Here is a 15,735-nt window from a genome sequence, read left to right on the forward strand (position 1 = left end):
TGAGAGTGGCAATTGTGTTGAAACCTTCCCGTCTCCTCTATATCTCTTTTGTTACGCATAACCTTCCCTTTTACAATAAGCTATGTAACCTTCCCTTAGGATTTCTATCTCTTGCTTAATAATAACAAATGAAATCTCCCCTTTGAAATTTATTCTCTTTCTCAATCTTCACATACAAATTTAATTGCAGCTTTTTAAAAGTGATTTTCGGATTATTTCGACGAAACATAGAACGTGTCGTTGTCGTGTGGCCCTCAGTCGTTATCTGCTATAACCCAAAACTGTTCCTTACCTTTTTTACTGTTACTGGATCGCCATCTGACTGCTATATCGAACTGCGACATGAATATACTTACTCTGTTTCACTATACTCTATTAGTTGCTGGTGGGCTGTCATAATAAGTGGTTGTATTTATTGCCAAAGCTGACGTTATTTCTTAATAGCAAAGCTGAAGTTATTCTTTAATTAATTTGACTGAAGTTACGTAATTCATAGTTAAACTTTTTCTTGACAATAATAAAATTTTGCAAAGTTTTACGTTGATGGTTTTCGGGATGGATTATAATTAGAAATGCAATATTGCTGGCAAAAGTTAATTGTATTCTGAATGAAATGATTTTAGAAACGTTCAACTGGGACTTATTTTTTACAATAATCTTACAACTAGCAATACGCAAACATACCTTCAGTAGTCTTGAGTTTCTCAAAAAATTAATTCAATAATATTAGCTCCTCTTACGATAATAGTTAGCTGATGTCTCTGTACATCCGTTTATAATCTCTTGTAAATCATAACTGGTGGCTGGTAGGCACACCGCTTCTCTCAACCTCTCACTTCGGACCTGCTACCGACTCGCTTCACTTCTCGCTTACTGCTGACTTCCTACGAACGCTAAAGTGCGGTCTCTCCTGCCAACAATGCTTTCTGGTGCAGACAATCCCTGCTACCATTACAAAATGTATCAATGCGCGGTCTTTCCCGCACTTTTCTTAAAATGTATCCATACGCGGTCTCTCCCGCCCTTTTTAAAATTATATCAGTTTGCGGTCTCTCTTGTCAACAATACCTTGGTGCAGACATTCCCTGCTACCCCAATTATTTCCAACATGACAAATATTAATTATTCCTACTTAATCCTATTAATAAAATATAAACATCTTTCATAAATTGTGATTTGACAATAGACAATAGAAATATACACGTCTTACCGCCGGCCGAAGTGGCCGTGCGGTTAAAGACGCTGCAGTCTGGAACCGCAAGACCGCTACGGTCGCAGGTTCGAATCCTGCCTCGGGCATGGATGTTTGTGATGTCCTTAGGTTAGTTAGGTTTCACTAGTTCTAAGTTCTAGGGGACTAATGACCTCAGCAGTTGAGTCCCATAGTGCTCAGAGCCATACACGTCTTACAGTGTTTACGGGCGTATTTAAATTGGTCAGTATTCTGCCTAGCCTGAGCATCCCTGAGTGGGTGATTTATGCCCGCCTTACACGGGTCCGTCATATCTGTTATGTTCTAATGATATTCCAGTACACTTTTGTTTAAAAACCTCTTTAAATTCCTCCAATCCTTTATTGCCACTAATCGTGTGTTTGCTGAGACCTTTGATTTTTTTTTAATGGCGGTGTTGGTAGCTTCACTACCTCACCGTACTTTATTAACAAAGTTCTGTATTTACTTTAGTAGCCTGTTTACTAATGTTCTCTAAATTTTTAAACTATTGTATTGCTATAAATTACTTGATTGCCATTAGCGGCGTGTTTTGAAAGGTTGTTTATTGCCGTACTGTTACTTCTATTTTTTTTAAAAAAAAAGAAATTTTTTAAAATTGTTGTATTGGTATGAATTAATTGACTGCCGTTAGCGGTGTGTTTAAAAGGCTGTTTATTGCCGTATTGCTCGTTTCTGTAAGATATGAATAAAACATTTGTGTGTGAAAATCTCAACTCGACAATAAACTACTAGAAATTTGGCCCCGTTTCCCAACGTGTGGTGTGGCTTGTAGTAACCGTAAACACTGTGTGTGTCAATACATATGGGAGGGTCAGAATTAGATAAAATGCTAAATTGCATTTTATAATTTGAAGAAACTGCTCTGGCAAAACTCGGCGCCCTACGCCCATGGAATTGTCGCACAGCCTGCTCCACTTCAGCGTTGGTTTGTGGATGTAGAGGATCACTCACTTCGACCTTCATCCTCGAAACTCTTCATTCCTTCTCTGAACATGCAGCTACAGCGACCAACCGTCTGACGGGACACAACCTCTTCATCATACACGGTCTGTAGGCGTTCATGGATGACTCACACACTAGTCCCACGTGCCCATTCATATCGGACAACAGCACGCACTTCCATTGGCGACCATGTTGCCAGTACACGTCGGTTTGACATCGTGTTGTGTAGGACAACCGTGGGAGAGTTAGATCACTTTTTTCCTCAGTATGTAACTGACGTGTTGACTTCTGGCAGCATGTTTGTATGCAGTGTCATATAAAGTTAAGTACATTATATTACTGAGGCACTGCCACTTAAAATGCAAGAGATATGATAAAATGAAAATATACATGAGTGGTCCATCTCACCCATTGGTGACAGATGGACGACATAAAATATGGCTGTACATGAAGAAAAGAGTGAATTAAAATTCCATATACGTACATGTGACCGAAGTAACATTTCTTGAACCTCTGTTTGCTAAAACACTGTCAGGTTCGTTGTTCAACTGCAGTCAGGTTTCAACTGTGTGGTAGACGTGTCCCGATTTAACAAACAAGTCGTTTTCGTACATCACAGTTTCAAGTAGTTTTCCGGCCGCTGTGACCGAGCGGTTCCAGGCGCTTCAGTCCGGAACCGCTCTGGTGCTACGGTCGCAGGTTCGAATCCTGTCTCGGGCATGGATGTGTGTGATGTCCTTAGGTTAGTTAAGTTTAAGTAGTTCTAAGTCTTATGGGACCGATGACCTCAGATGTTAAGTCCCGTAGTGCTTAGAGCCATTTTCAAGAAGTTTGAAATACTTTTACAGTGGCTTCATTCAGCTCTTTCGCTCGAGCAACTGACACACCTTCTGTCTTTCTTATAAGGATATTTTGATTACGTGTAGCAAAGGAGATGAACCAGTCGTAACTGGCTTTTTTTGATTGACTATTGAATACATGAGGTATATTTTGCGTTTCTCCTAATTCAAATGCCATACACCTTACTGAATCTCAAGATGAAGCGAAACCTCGCTCTTGCAGTTTCTTAATATGATCAATGAGCTTCCGTTTGTTGATAGTCCAGTAAAGGATGAGGTCCCATATTACCCGTAGAATAGGTTTTTTACTGCAGTCTTGTATTTAGCGTTGATACCCATGAAATTGTTTCGCACAGCGTCCATAGCCTTTATTAACCCATATTCGGACCATTCACCATGCTCACAAGACCCAGTCGTTTGTAATCAGTTGGAATTTTTTGAAAGAGAAAAATGGTAGCTTTGAAAACAATGCATGTTATTTAATCCCTTTACAGAGTTTCATTAAATTTCCATTATCTCCTAAGCTAAATCCAATTGTGATCCAGCTGTTCCACATCAAAACATGTATGTCATGTCTGCCAAATAACACTGGTCCATCGCTCCCAAATAGTACTGGCCAATCTCTCCTGATTGTCAGGAAGAGATGGACCATCTGTCGTTAGGTAGCGAACTCTATAGACATTTTAGATTAGTTTCATTCCCACAAATGTGTCAACCTCATAGTAAAGGAACTGCGTCAATATTGTGCAAACTGAGTCTTAATACTAAAGACTAAGTAACTCCTCGACAAAACTTTTTGGCTTACCTGAATCAAGAATTTGATCTTTCTGCAGAACTAACACGAATATAACAGCAACACTTGTGCACCACGTTTCTTAGCAAAGGACCTGCCTCGAAAACGGTGGGAGCTGCTCTCTAGCTACCCATTTGTGAAATATTCTACCGGTCCGTCTCACTCAGTAGACCAACTCTCATGGACATACCCTATTCGAATAACGTCGGGCACTCCAGTCTGCTGCTACTCTCTCTTCTTCGTCGCTCTGCACATGTGTCATCGCTCCTCTGCTGACGCCCCTTTCATCGTTAAACCAGAAACGGGTGTGGATTCAAATGGAATTCGATTGTGTCACCTGTACCATCTTCTCTTGCTTTCAGAACATCCTTGTATTGTGCTTGGAGGGCAGTGAAGTGTATGGCAGCTCGCACACACAGCCTATCTGCTGACACCTCGTTTTATTTGTGTTGCAGCGCGAGACGTGGCTGGCGTGAATTGTGTGCCCGGAACCAGCTTCACACATGGCTGCGATGTGTGTCGTTGCCGCGCTGATGGCCACAGCGGCGCCTGCACCAACCGTCACTGCACCAGCGGAGACCCCTAGCCTGGAGCCCCGAGCCCCCCAACCTGGAGCCCCCCAGGTCTGGAGCCCCACAGCCTGGAACCCCCTAGCCTTGTCTGGAGCCCCACAACCTGGAACCCCCTAGCCTTGTCTGGAGCCCCACAGCCTGGAACCCCTAGGATTGAACCCAATAGCCTGGTGCCCCTAGCCTGGAACCTCCCAGGCTGCTCTAGTGGGTTCCAGAGGCAGCTCCACACGGTCCTGAGCTGTATCTACCACTCTTAACATTTTGCTGTGCATCTTCCTACTTCTCTGTACAAACTCCAATAAATACATTAAAGTTGCCACTATATTCTCGATCTATACAACCTTACGTCTATCCAGATGAAGACAACACTTAAAACGTCTCCTTTGAACAATTGTACAAGACTATGCTTAAACTGACACACAATATTTTTAGCGCAACGCAATCTGACTTTCAAAAATCCCTACAAAAGAATGGCCCTGACTAACATTAACCTATACGTTTCACAAATCACTTACCTCACCAAAAATCTTCGTTACTCGAACTACTGCAATACAGCGAGCGCCACTACTGCCAGCTAAATAAAAGATTCAAACTACGGAAGGCACTAGCTACTGATAGGCATAGTTAGGAAATGAAAGATTTTGGTAGAGAACAAACAATGTATTTACCTTAATAGTGTTGAAAAATCATAATATACATAACAGATCATGACATCCAGTCTTACAAATTTCCAAACTCCGCCATCTCTCTCCCCACATCCACCACTGCTGGCGGCTCACCTCCAACTGCGCAACGCTACGCGCTGTTCACATCCAGCTGCCGCTGCCCAACACTACAATGGCAGACAACAATGCAAACTAGCCACAGACTGCACACAGCACAGCCAGTGATTTTCATACAGAGCGGTACGTAACGTTGCCAATAAGAAAACATAAAACAGCACAGCCAGTGATTTTCATACAGAGCGCTACGTAACGTTGCCAATAGGAAAACATAAACAGCCTACTTACACACTTCATAGGCACTGAGTGTGCTAACCACAGATTTAACTGGGAGTTACACAGTGTTTATGGTGCCACCTTGCTGGTCGTTCTTCACCGACATCTCGCTACGATCCTCACCACGCAATAATATCAACCTGATTTTTATTTGAAGCAGCAATCGTCGCCGCCCGTGCTGAATCTTATGCCATGATTGGATGCTTCAAGGTAATTCTAATAGTGCTGTGTTTGGCTTCGCCTCGTTGTGTGGTTTCTCGCACACCACAAATCAACTTCAGCATCTCAACCTACATCCATATACTGGAATTACGATGAAGTGCAGGTCAGGGGATACTTCCAGTTGTACCAGATATTAAAGTTTCTTTCCATTCCAGCCGCGAACGTAGCGTGGGAAATTGACTTCTTAAATGCTCTGTGTAGGCTGCGATTGGATTTATCTAATCTTCACAATCAGTGCAAGAGCAATATCTAGGGAACTATGGTAGCTTCCTATGAGGAGTCAAATGGAAACCGAACGTCCGCCACAAGAGGACATGGAATGGTTGCATTCAAAAGTAATTACCACACTTGTTAAGACATTTATCCCGCTGGGAGATGAGACAAACAATTCCTGTTTCGTAAAAGATGGACGGCCGCTGACAGATCCACAAACACATCCACTCTTGCTCTTCCTTGTCTGACTGAAATTGACATCCACAAATGTCTTTCTTCAGGTCGCCAAAGATGTGGAAATCACACAGTGAAAGATCCGGGGAGTGGAGAGGATGTTATAGCGTTTACCGTCCAAATAGCTGATCTGTGACATTCGTCTGATTAGCAGTGTGGGAGTGGGCGCTATTGTGCAATAGGATAGTTCAGTCCGACAGCATTCTTACAACTCGAGTGCTTACATCAAAGCCAGAAGTGGAGACATCCCACATCTCCCCCACCAAAGAGATCCAAATCTGTTCGCACAAGTTCTGGTAAGGTCCTGGTGACTTTCTTCTTTGACTGCAGCGGTTCTCTGTTCATCGAATTCCTGGTGCGTGAAACTACGGCCCATGCACACCGCTATGAGGACGCTTTGCGAAAACTGAGACTTGCTCAGGAATGCTTAAGAGGGAATCATCCTGTTGCACAGTAGCGCCCACTCCCACACTGCTAATCAGACTAAGTCTGTGCTTCAGCAGTTTGTTTGCGAAACACTACAACATCCTCTGTCCAGCCCGGAACTGCGTGGTTTTCAGTTCTTTGGTAAACCGAAGAAAGACGCACGTGCACGTGGGTTTCAGTCGTATGAGGAAGTGCAGAAGAGGGTGCGGTTATGGATCCATTAGCAGCTATCTGCGCTCTCTGAAACAATAATAGATCGTTTCGTCTCCAACTGGGATAAATGTCTTAACGCGTGTGGTTGTTATTTTTGAATGGATCCATTCTGTAGTCGCGTCGTGGCAGGTGTTCTGTTTTGATTTGAATGCCCGTTATAGGTTCCTCACTTAATACTACCACTTAACACTTTTTAAGGAGTCTGCGAGGGAGAGTTTGCATCTAACCTCAAGAACCTGCCACTTCAGATTTTTCTGCATTTCTATAATGCTCTATCATGGATCATATATGCGACCTTGGTCTTGACATTTTCTGTATACTGCCGCCGCGCGGTTAGAGGCGCCATGTCACTGATTGCGCGGCCCTCCCGCCGGAGCTTCGAGTCATCCTTCGGGCATGGGTGTGTGTGTGTGTGTTGTTCTTAGCACACGTTAATTTAAGTTCAAGTAGCGTGTAAGTCTAGGGACCGATTACCTCAGCAGTTCGGTCCCTTAGGAATTCACATACATTTGAACATTTTGTACACTTCCGGGGTCTGCCAATAGTGTTATTTGGTATCTACATCTACATCCACACTCCGCAAGCCACCTGACGTTGTGTGGCGGAGGGTACCTTGCGTACCTCTATCGGTTCTCCCTTCTATTCCAGTCTCGTATTGTTTGTGGAAAGAAAGATTGTCGGTATGCCTATGTGTGGGCTCTAACCTCTCCGATTTTATCCTCATGGTCTCTTCGCGAGATATACGTAGCATGGAACAATATACTGCTTGACTCCTCGGTGAAGGTATGTTCTCGAAACTTCAACAAAAGCCCGTACAGAGCTACTGAGCGTCTCTCTTGCAGAGTCTTCCACTGGAGTTTATCTGTCATCTCCGTAACGCTTTCGCGATTGCTAAATGATCCTGTAACGAAGCGCGCTGCTCTCCGTTGGATATTCTCTATCTCTTCTATCAACCCTATCTGGTACGGATCCCACACCGGTGAGCAGTATTCAAGCAGTGGGCGAACAAGTGTACTGTAAGTATCGATGCTATACACTTGATCAATGTTCTAGGATGAGTCATGTGACTGTAAGCTATCACTTTGTAGACTGACAGCCTGTTCCCGGAATGTGCAGACACTAATGTTATGATACACTCATGCTCTTAAATTAAGGATAATTGCAGAATGTGGTGCCAGACAACGTGGCACTACACGAAACTGGCGCTGATAGCATAGGCACATAGGGAACATAGACGACACAAACACACTGTAAGTCCACGGTATCGGTGATAAGTTGAGAAAACCATCCTGAAACACATGTGCTACAAATCGCAACTGTTTCCTGTGCACGTACTCCGACGTAAATATGGGATATGATCACCATGTACACGTCCACAGGCCGCACAACGGGTTGGCATACTCTGGATCAGGTGGTCGAGCAACTGCTGGGGTATAGCCTCCCATTCTTGCACCAGCGCCTGTCGGAGTTCCTGAAATGTCCTAGGGGTTTGAAGACGTGCAGCGATGCGTCGACCGAGAGTATCCCAGACGTGCTCCATGGGGTTTAGGTCTGGAGAACAGGCAGGCCACTCCATTCGCTTGATAACTTCTGTTTCAAGGTACTCCTCCATGATGGCAGCTCGGTGGGGCCGTGCGTTATCATCCATCAGGAGGAACGTGGGTCAACTGCACCCCTGAAAAGGCGAACATACTGGTGCAAAATGACGTCCCGATACACCTGACCTGTTACAGTTCCTCTGTCAAAGACATGCAGGGGTGTACGTGCACCAATCATAATCCCACCCCATACCATCAAACCACGACCTCTATATAGGTCCCTTTCAAGGACATTAAGAGGTTGATATCTGGTTCCTGGTTCACGCCAGATAAAAACCCGGTGAGAATCACTGTTCAGACTATACCTGGACTCGTCCGTGAATATAACCTGGGACCACTGTTCCAATGACCATGTACTGTGTTCTTGACACCAGGCTTTACTGGCTCTCCTGTGACCAAGGGTTAGTGGAATGCACCTTTCAGGTTTCCGGGCGAATAAACCAAGTCTGTTCAGTCGTCTGTAGACTGTGTGTCTGGAGACAACTGTTCCAGTGGCTGCAGTAAGGTCTCGAGCAAGGCTATCTGCAGTACTCCGTGGTCGTCTGCGGGCACTGATGGTGAGATATCGGTATTTTCGTCGTGTTGTGCACTGTGGACATCCCGTACTCCAGCGCCTGGACACGTTTCCTGTCTGCTGGAATCGTTGCCATAATCCTGAGATCACACTTTGTGGTACACGGAGGGCCCGTGCTATGACCTGCTATGTTTGACCAGCCTCCAGTCACCCTAGTATTCTAACCCTCATAACGTCATCAGTATGTGTTCTCTGAGCCATTTTCAACATACAGTCACCATTAGCACGTCAGAAAAGTCTGCACACCTACTCGCTGCACCGTACTCAGACATGCAGCAACGCACCTCGGAGTATGTGGACTGCTGCCAGCGCCAGCGTGCGACGACCGCAGGTCAAATGCACCGTATGGTGATACCCCGAGGTGATTTAAACCCTCAAACCGCCCACCAGAGCATTGTTTCAGCATGTATCAGCATTATCCTTAATTTATGAGCATGATTGTAGTTTCAAGTGGCGGTTTTAAACAGATACCTGTTTCAACCGATTTTTAATGCAAAGCTGTCAGTGACCAGAGCACGTTGGTTATGTCACTTGATGATGGATAATGTTAGATACAGTACTTCGTGGGAATTAGTTCCATTGTTTCATCTAATTTACAGTTTTTATTTCGTTGAAATATCAGCAGGAAAATCTATAAACGGCAGAAGTAGTGTGTAAAGTAGATGGTCTACAAATCGTTGTTCGACAGAAATAACATTAGAATTTCTAATTAATCCTCATATTTTAAATTAGTCTAGAAAATACTGGGAAATAGGTTGCGAGGTTCGTAAATGTCTGAAAAAGTGCTCTCGGTAATTTTTGAGCTGTTGTAAGAACTTGTGACAGTATCTTCAGTGTATACTGTCTACATTAAAAGGTTGCATTCATACCCATTCTACTTTCTCGTTGTCAGTAACCACCTTTTTAGCGTGAACCAACCACTGTTTTGTTGTAGGATGATGCATAGCATAATTTTTGCTACATACGCTGCAGATAATCCACTTAAACAAGGCTGTGGACAGTCGCAGAGTAATGGTTCTTGCCGAGATACGAGGCATCTGTGCGATCAGGAAGTAGTGATGTGCCGGCAGCGAGCCTGCTGCCCGAATATAACAGGCCTTTTGGCAAGCAGCGAGATGCATGGCCATGACTCGTGGATGCTGCAAGGAGACAACTGGTGTTTTTTTTTCATTTTTTTTACATATTACAAAAAACTACTATCAAAGAATGACTCCCCTGCCAAGGTAGTGTCGATGAATGGTACAATCAACTGGTTTTGTAAACTATGCAACAAATAATAAAAGAAGGACTCGATCGAGTATATAAAGTTTAGGGATTGTACACTACAAGGCTGTGCCAGAGTGTGGCCAACAGAAAAATTATTGTAAGTGCATCTTTGTGCTCCCTTTAGTCTTTACAAAGTACGATAGCGCACCTGGTGTAACGCGACAGGAAGAGGAGCCTGTAACTACTGGAGACAGAGCCACACGTTATTCGAAAGTATTAGCACAACACATGTTGTTGTTGTGGTCTTCAGTAGAGACTGCTTTGATGCAGCTCTCCGTGCTACTCTATCCTGTGCAAGGTTCATCATCACCCAGTACCTACTGCAGCCTACATCCTTCTGAATCTGTTTAGTGTGTTCATCTCTTGGTCTCCCTCTACGATTTTTACCCTCCACGCTGCCCTCCAGTACTAAATTGGTGATCCGTTAATGCCTCAGAATATGCCTTACCAACCGATCCCTTCTTCTAGTCAAGTTGTGCCACAAATTTCTCTTCTCTCCAGTTCTGTTCAGTAACTCCTCATTAGTTATGTGATCTACCCATCTAATCTTCAGCATTCTTCTGTAGCAACACATTTCGAAAGCTTCTATTCTCTTCTTGTCCAAACTATTTATCTTCCATGTTTCACTTCCATACATGGCTACACTCCATATAAATACTTTCAGAAACGACTTCCTGTCTCTTAAATCTATGCTTGATGTTAACAAATTTCTCTTCTTCAGAAAGCTTTCCTTGCCATTGCCAATCTACGTTTTATATCCTCTCAACTTCGACCATCATCAGTTATTTTGCTCCCCAAATAGCAAAACTCCTTTACTACTTTAAGTGTCTCATTTCCTAATCTAATTCCCTCAGCATCGCCCGACTTAATTCGACTACATTCCATTATCCTCATTTTGCTTTTGTTGATGTTCATCTTATATCCTCCTTTCAAGAGACTGTCCATTCCGTTCAACTGCTCTTCCAAGTCCTTTACTGTCTCTGATAGTATTACAATGTCATCGGCGAATCTCAAAGTTTTTGTTTCTTCTCCATGGATTTTAATACTTAATCCGAATTTTTCTTTTGTTTCCTTTACTGCTTGCTCAATATACAGATTGAATAACATCGGGGACAGGCTACAACCCTGTCTCACTCCCTTCCCAATCACTGCTTCCCTTTCGAGCCCCTCGACTCTTATAACTGCCATCTGCTTTCTGTACAAACTGTAAATAGCCTTTTGCTCCGTGTATTTTAACCCCGCCACCTTCAGAATTCGAAAGAGAGTATTTCAGTCAACATTGTCAAAAGCTTCCTCCAAGTCTACAAATGCTAGAAACGTAGGTTTGACTTTCCTTAATCTATTTTCTAAGATAGGTCGTAGGATCAGTATTACCTCTCGTGTTCCAACATTTTTACGGAATCCAAACTGATGTTCTCCGATGTCGGCTACATACATACCATATTACGCCACTTAAATCCACCTGATGATGGATGTTTAAACCTACGAAACGTGAAAATAGATAAATAGTGACTGGTAACAGTAAACTTTTTGTGTCAGTCCGAAAGGGCTGAATGTACATAGCTACAATTTTCGAAGCAATGCATATCGAAGCGAACTTCATTTTCAGTCATGGTGTGGTTGGAAAATGTCACTTCTAGATGGTGCCAATGAAGAAAGAAGTATTGCAGTGTTAAATGTTGCTAGGTATTCTTACTCTGAGTTTTAATGTTTTCCTCATTCAGATTATTGTTAAATTTAAAATAACCAATGGCCCTATTTCCAATAGCAAATTTCTAAATTGGATCAATGCTGGTTCAAAAGAAAATATTTTTTTGAGATTTTACATTTTCAAATGAATTATTTATATGCATATTTGAATTCGCAGGGATGAGGCACCATGATCACGTATTATTTTCTAATTTGTCGTATTACGAATTTTCTTAGGTCATCTACTAGATGCGTTCTACTCTGACTTCATATGTTTGGCCGGCCGGAGTGGCCGAGTGGTTCTAGGCACTACAGTCTGGAACCGCGCGACCGCTACGGTCGTAGGTTCGAATTCTGCCTCGGGCATGGATGTGTGTGATGTCCTTAGGTTAGTTAGGTTTAAGTAGTTCTAAGTTCTAGGGGACTGATGACCTCAGAAGTTAAGTCCCATAGTGCTCAGAGCCATTTGAACCATTTTGAACTTTATGTGTTTCTTGAGGAAGGAGTTGAAAGTAACGGTGTAATTACGTAAACTTCATGTTAAGATTTTTCCATATCAGACAATCTTTACTTGTGTGACACTTCAGATCAACAGAAAAACATTACAGTACTGTGCGGTCGATACGAAGAGTACATCAGTGGTGCGAATCGATTACTGGAAAATAAAATCCGGGAGAGATCCGGTGTTCCGCGCTCGGTTCAGAAAGCACAGCACAGGCGAGGTCGGCAAACACAAATAAAAGCGTACGGCGCGGCTGCCCCGCGCCCGTGTCCTACGCCGGGTGGTGGCAACCGGAAGTGACGCAGGCCTGGGAACGGCTTGTTGCTCCCCACCCGGCGGAGGCCACGCCCGAGGGGCAGTCACTCCGTCTCCTCCTATTTGCGTCCGCCGACGTCTCCCCTGCCGCGTTTTTTGAAACGAGTGGGCACTCCGGGTCTGTCCCGGATTTCATTTTCCAGTAATCCCTCCCAGCCGAGCTCTCGCAGAATCATCTTTGTGGTGGTTCATTACGTCACTCTGTCGATGTTTCTTGTATCATCTGAAACAGAAGAAAAGAGAGAGTTTTACCCAGCAATATAACAGATTACAAACAGTCCATAAAAATTGCCAAAAGCCTTTACAATAATCTGAAATATTTATAAAAAGATGACGATATCGTTTACCGTCTAGTAAAATCTGAAGATAAAAAAAAAATTACAAAATGATGTGCAAAAAGTGGTAGTTCACTATGACCAATAAAAGGTGTAAGTTTCTCTACGCTAGTACGAAACAAATTCTGTTTAAATCGGCTTCCACAAAAAATCAAGAAATATAAAGGTTGTCAGTTCCAGGTAAGAATGTAAGAATTACAGTTAAGTACAATTTAATTGAAATCACCACATAGAAAATGCTCTGGGGAAGGGGAAACAAGCAGTGTGTTTTACTGACAGAAGACACACTGTGCATACACTTTAACGTGACCATTTGTCAAAGGGCCGACTAACCACCTTTTGCAGCGTCACTGCGAGACGTTGAGAAAGAGAGTCAGTGAGGTTCTGGAAGGCGCCGTCAGGGATGTGTAGCTATGCCCCGAACGAGATGGCCCCACAGAATCTCGATTGGATTTAAGTCCGGGGAGACTGGTGGCCAGTGAAGTACAGTAAACTCATTCCCGTGCTCTTCAGACTACGTATGTACACTGTGAGCTGTGTGGCATGTTGCATTGTCCTGCTGGTAGATGCCATCGTGCTGGGGAAAACGGGTGGACATCGTCTTGATCCATTGTGCCTTCCAAAATCATGAAACCACCCAGGTGGAAGGAGTATATAGAGGGTCTATACAAGGGCGATGTACTTGAGGACAATATTATGGAAATGGAAGAGGATGTAGATGAAGATGATATAGGAGATACGATACTGCGCGAAGAGTTTGACAGAGCACTGAAAGCCTGAGTCGAAAGAAGGCCCCCGGAGTATACAACATTCCATTAGAACTACTGACGGCCTTGGGAGAGCCAGTCATGACAAAACTCCACCATCTGGTGAGCAAGATGTATGAGACAGGCGAAATACCCTCAACTTCAAGAAGAATATAATAATTCCAATCCCAAAGAAAGCAGGTGTTGACAGATATGAAAATTACCGAACTATCAGTTTAATAAGTCGCAGCTGCAAAATACTAACGCGAATTCTTTACAGACGAACGGAAAAATTGGTAGAAGTCGACCTCGGGGAAGATCAGTTTGGATTCAGTAGAAATGTTTGAACACGCGAGGCAATACTGACCCCACGACTTATCTTAGAAGAAAGATTAAGGAAAGGCAAACCTACGTTTGTAGCATTTGTAGACTCAGAGAAAGCTTTTGACAATGTTGACTGGAATACTGTCTTTAAAATTCTGAAGGTGGCAGGGGTAAAATACAGGAAGCGAAAGGCTATTTACAATTTCTACAGAAACCAGATGGCAGTTACAAGAGTCGAGGGGCATGAAAGAGAAGCAATGGCTGGGAAGGGAGTGAGACAGGGTTGTAACCTATCCCCGATGTTGTTCAACCTGTATATTGAGCAAGCAGTAAAGGAAACAAAAGAAAAGTTCGGAGTTGGAATTAAAATCCATGGAGAAGAAATAAAAACTTTGAGGTTCGCCATTGACATTGTAATTCTGTCAGAGACATCCATGGACTTGGAAGAGCAGTTGAACGGAATGGACAGTGTCTTGAGAGGAGGATATAAGATGAACACCAACAAAAGCAAAACGAGGATAATGGAATGTAGTCTAATTAAGTCGGGTGATGCTGAGGGAATTAGATTAGGAAATGAGACACTTAAAGTAGTAAAGGAGTTTTGCTATTTGGGGAGCAAAATAACTGATGATGGTCGAAGTAGAGAGGATATAAAATGTAGACTGGCAATGGCAAGGAAAGCGTTTCTGATGAAGAGAAATTTGTTAACATCGAGTATAGAATTAAGTGTCAGAAAGTCGTTTCAGAAAGTATTTGTATGGATTGTAGCCATGTATGGAAGTGAAACATGGACGATAAATAGTTTGGACAAGAAGAGAATAGAAGCTCTCGAAATGTGGTGCTACAGAAGAATGCTGAAGATTAGATGGGTAGATCACATAACTGACGAGGGGGTATTGAATAGAATTGGGGAGAAGGGGAGATTGTGGCACAACTTGACTAGAAGAAGGGATCGGTTGGTAGGGCATGTTCTGAGGCATCGAGGGATCACAAATTTAGCGTTGGAGGGCAGCGTGGAGGGTAAAAATCGTAGAGGGATACCAAGTGATGAATACACTAAGCAGATTCAGAAGAATGTACTGGGTGATGAAGAACCTTGCACAGGGTAGAGTAGCATGGATAGCTGCATCAAACCAGTCTGAGGACTGCAGACCACAACAAGAACAACAACACCCAGGGCATGCCAAGAAAACATTTCCCAGACGATAACGCTCCCTTCTCCAGCCTGGACCCTTCCGACGATTGTTGCAGGGTGCTTGTTTTCAGACGTTTCACGCCGTACACACCAATGGTAATCTGCCGTCTGATAAGGACATCTGTCGCCACTCAGTGGACCGCCGGTTCCGGTACCGGCCCGAAAATTTCAGGCTTCATTGCCAATGAACAGCAATTACACTACTGGCCATTAAAAGTGCCACACCGAGAAGAAATGCAGATGATAAACGGGTGTCCATTGGACAAATATACTATACTAGAACTGACGTGTGATTACGTTTTCACGCAATGTGGGTGCATAGATCCTGAGAAATCATTACCCAGAACAACCACCTATGGCCGTAATAACGGCCTTGATACGCCTGCACATTGAGTCAAACAGAGCTTGGATGGCGTGTACAGGTACAGCTGCCCATGCAGCTTCAACACAGTTCATCAGGAGTAGTGACTGGCGTATTGTGACGAGCCAGTTGTTCGGCCGCCAT

General features: G+C 43.6%; 1 protein-coding gene and 1 long non-coding RNA gene across 2 annotated transcripts in view; one reads left to right on the forward strand and one right to left on the reverse strand.

Moving 5' to 3' along the window:
• LOC126438121 (uncharacterized) overlaps positions 1-4,702 on the forward strand; it is an 82,655-nt gene extending 77,953 nt beyond the window's left edge. The window contains exon 2 of the long non-coding RNA XR_007581004.1: positions 4,264-4,702. This is a non-coding gene — a long non-coding RNA (uncharacterized LOC126438121). The remainder of the gene's footprint in view (positions 1-4,263) is intronic.
• Positions 4,703-12,353: 7,651 nt separating this feature from the next.
• Positions 12,354-15,735, reverse strand: part of LOC126438120 (serine protease inhibitor 3-like) — a 46,454-nt gene continuing 43,072 nt past the window's right edge. Inside the window, exon 3 of the mRNA XM_050090488.1 lies at positions 12,354-12,853. Within this exon, the coding sequence (XP_049946445.1) occupies positions 12,822-12,853 (32 nt within the window). The 3' untranslated portion in view covers positions 12,354-12,821. The remainder of the gene's footprint in view (positions 12,854-15,735) is intronic.

Source organism: Schistocerca serialis, unplaced genomic scaffold, assembly GCF_023864345.2.
Source record: "Schistocerca serialis cubense isolate TAMUIC-IGC-003099 unplaced genomic scaffold, iqSchSeri2.2 HiC_scaffold_1260, whole genome shotgun sequence".
Classification (NCBI taxonomy): Eukaryota; Metazoa; Arthropoda; class Insecta; order Orthoptera; family Acrididae; genus Schistocerca; species Schistocerca serialis.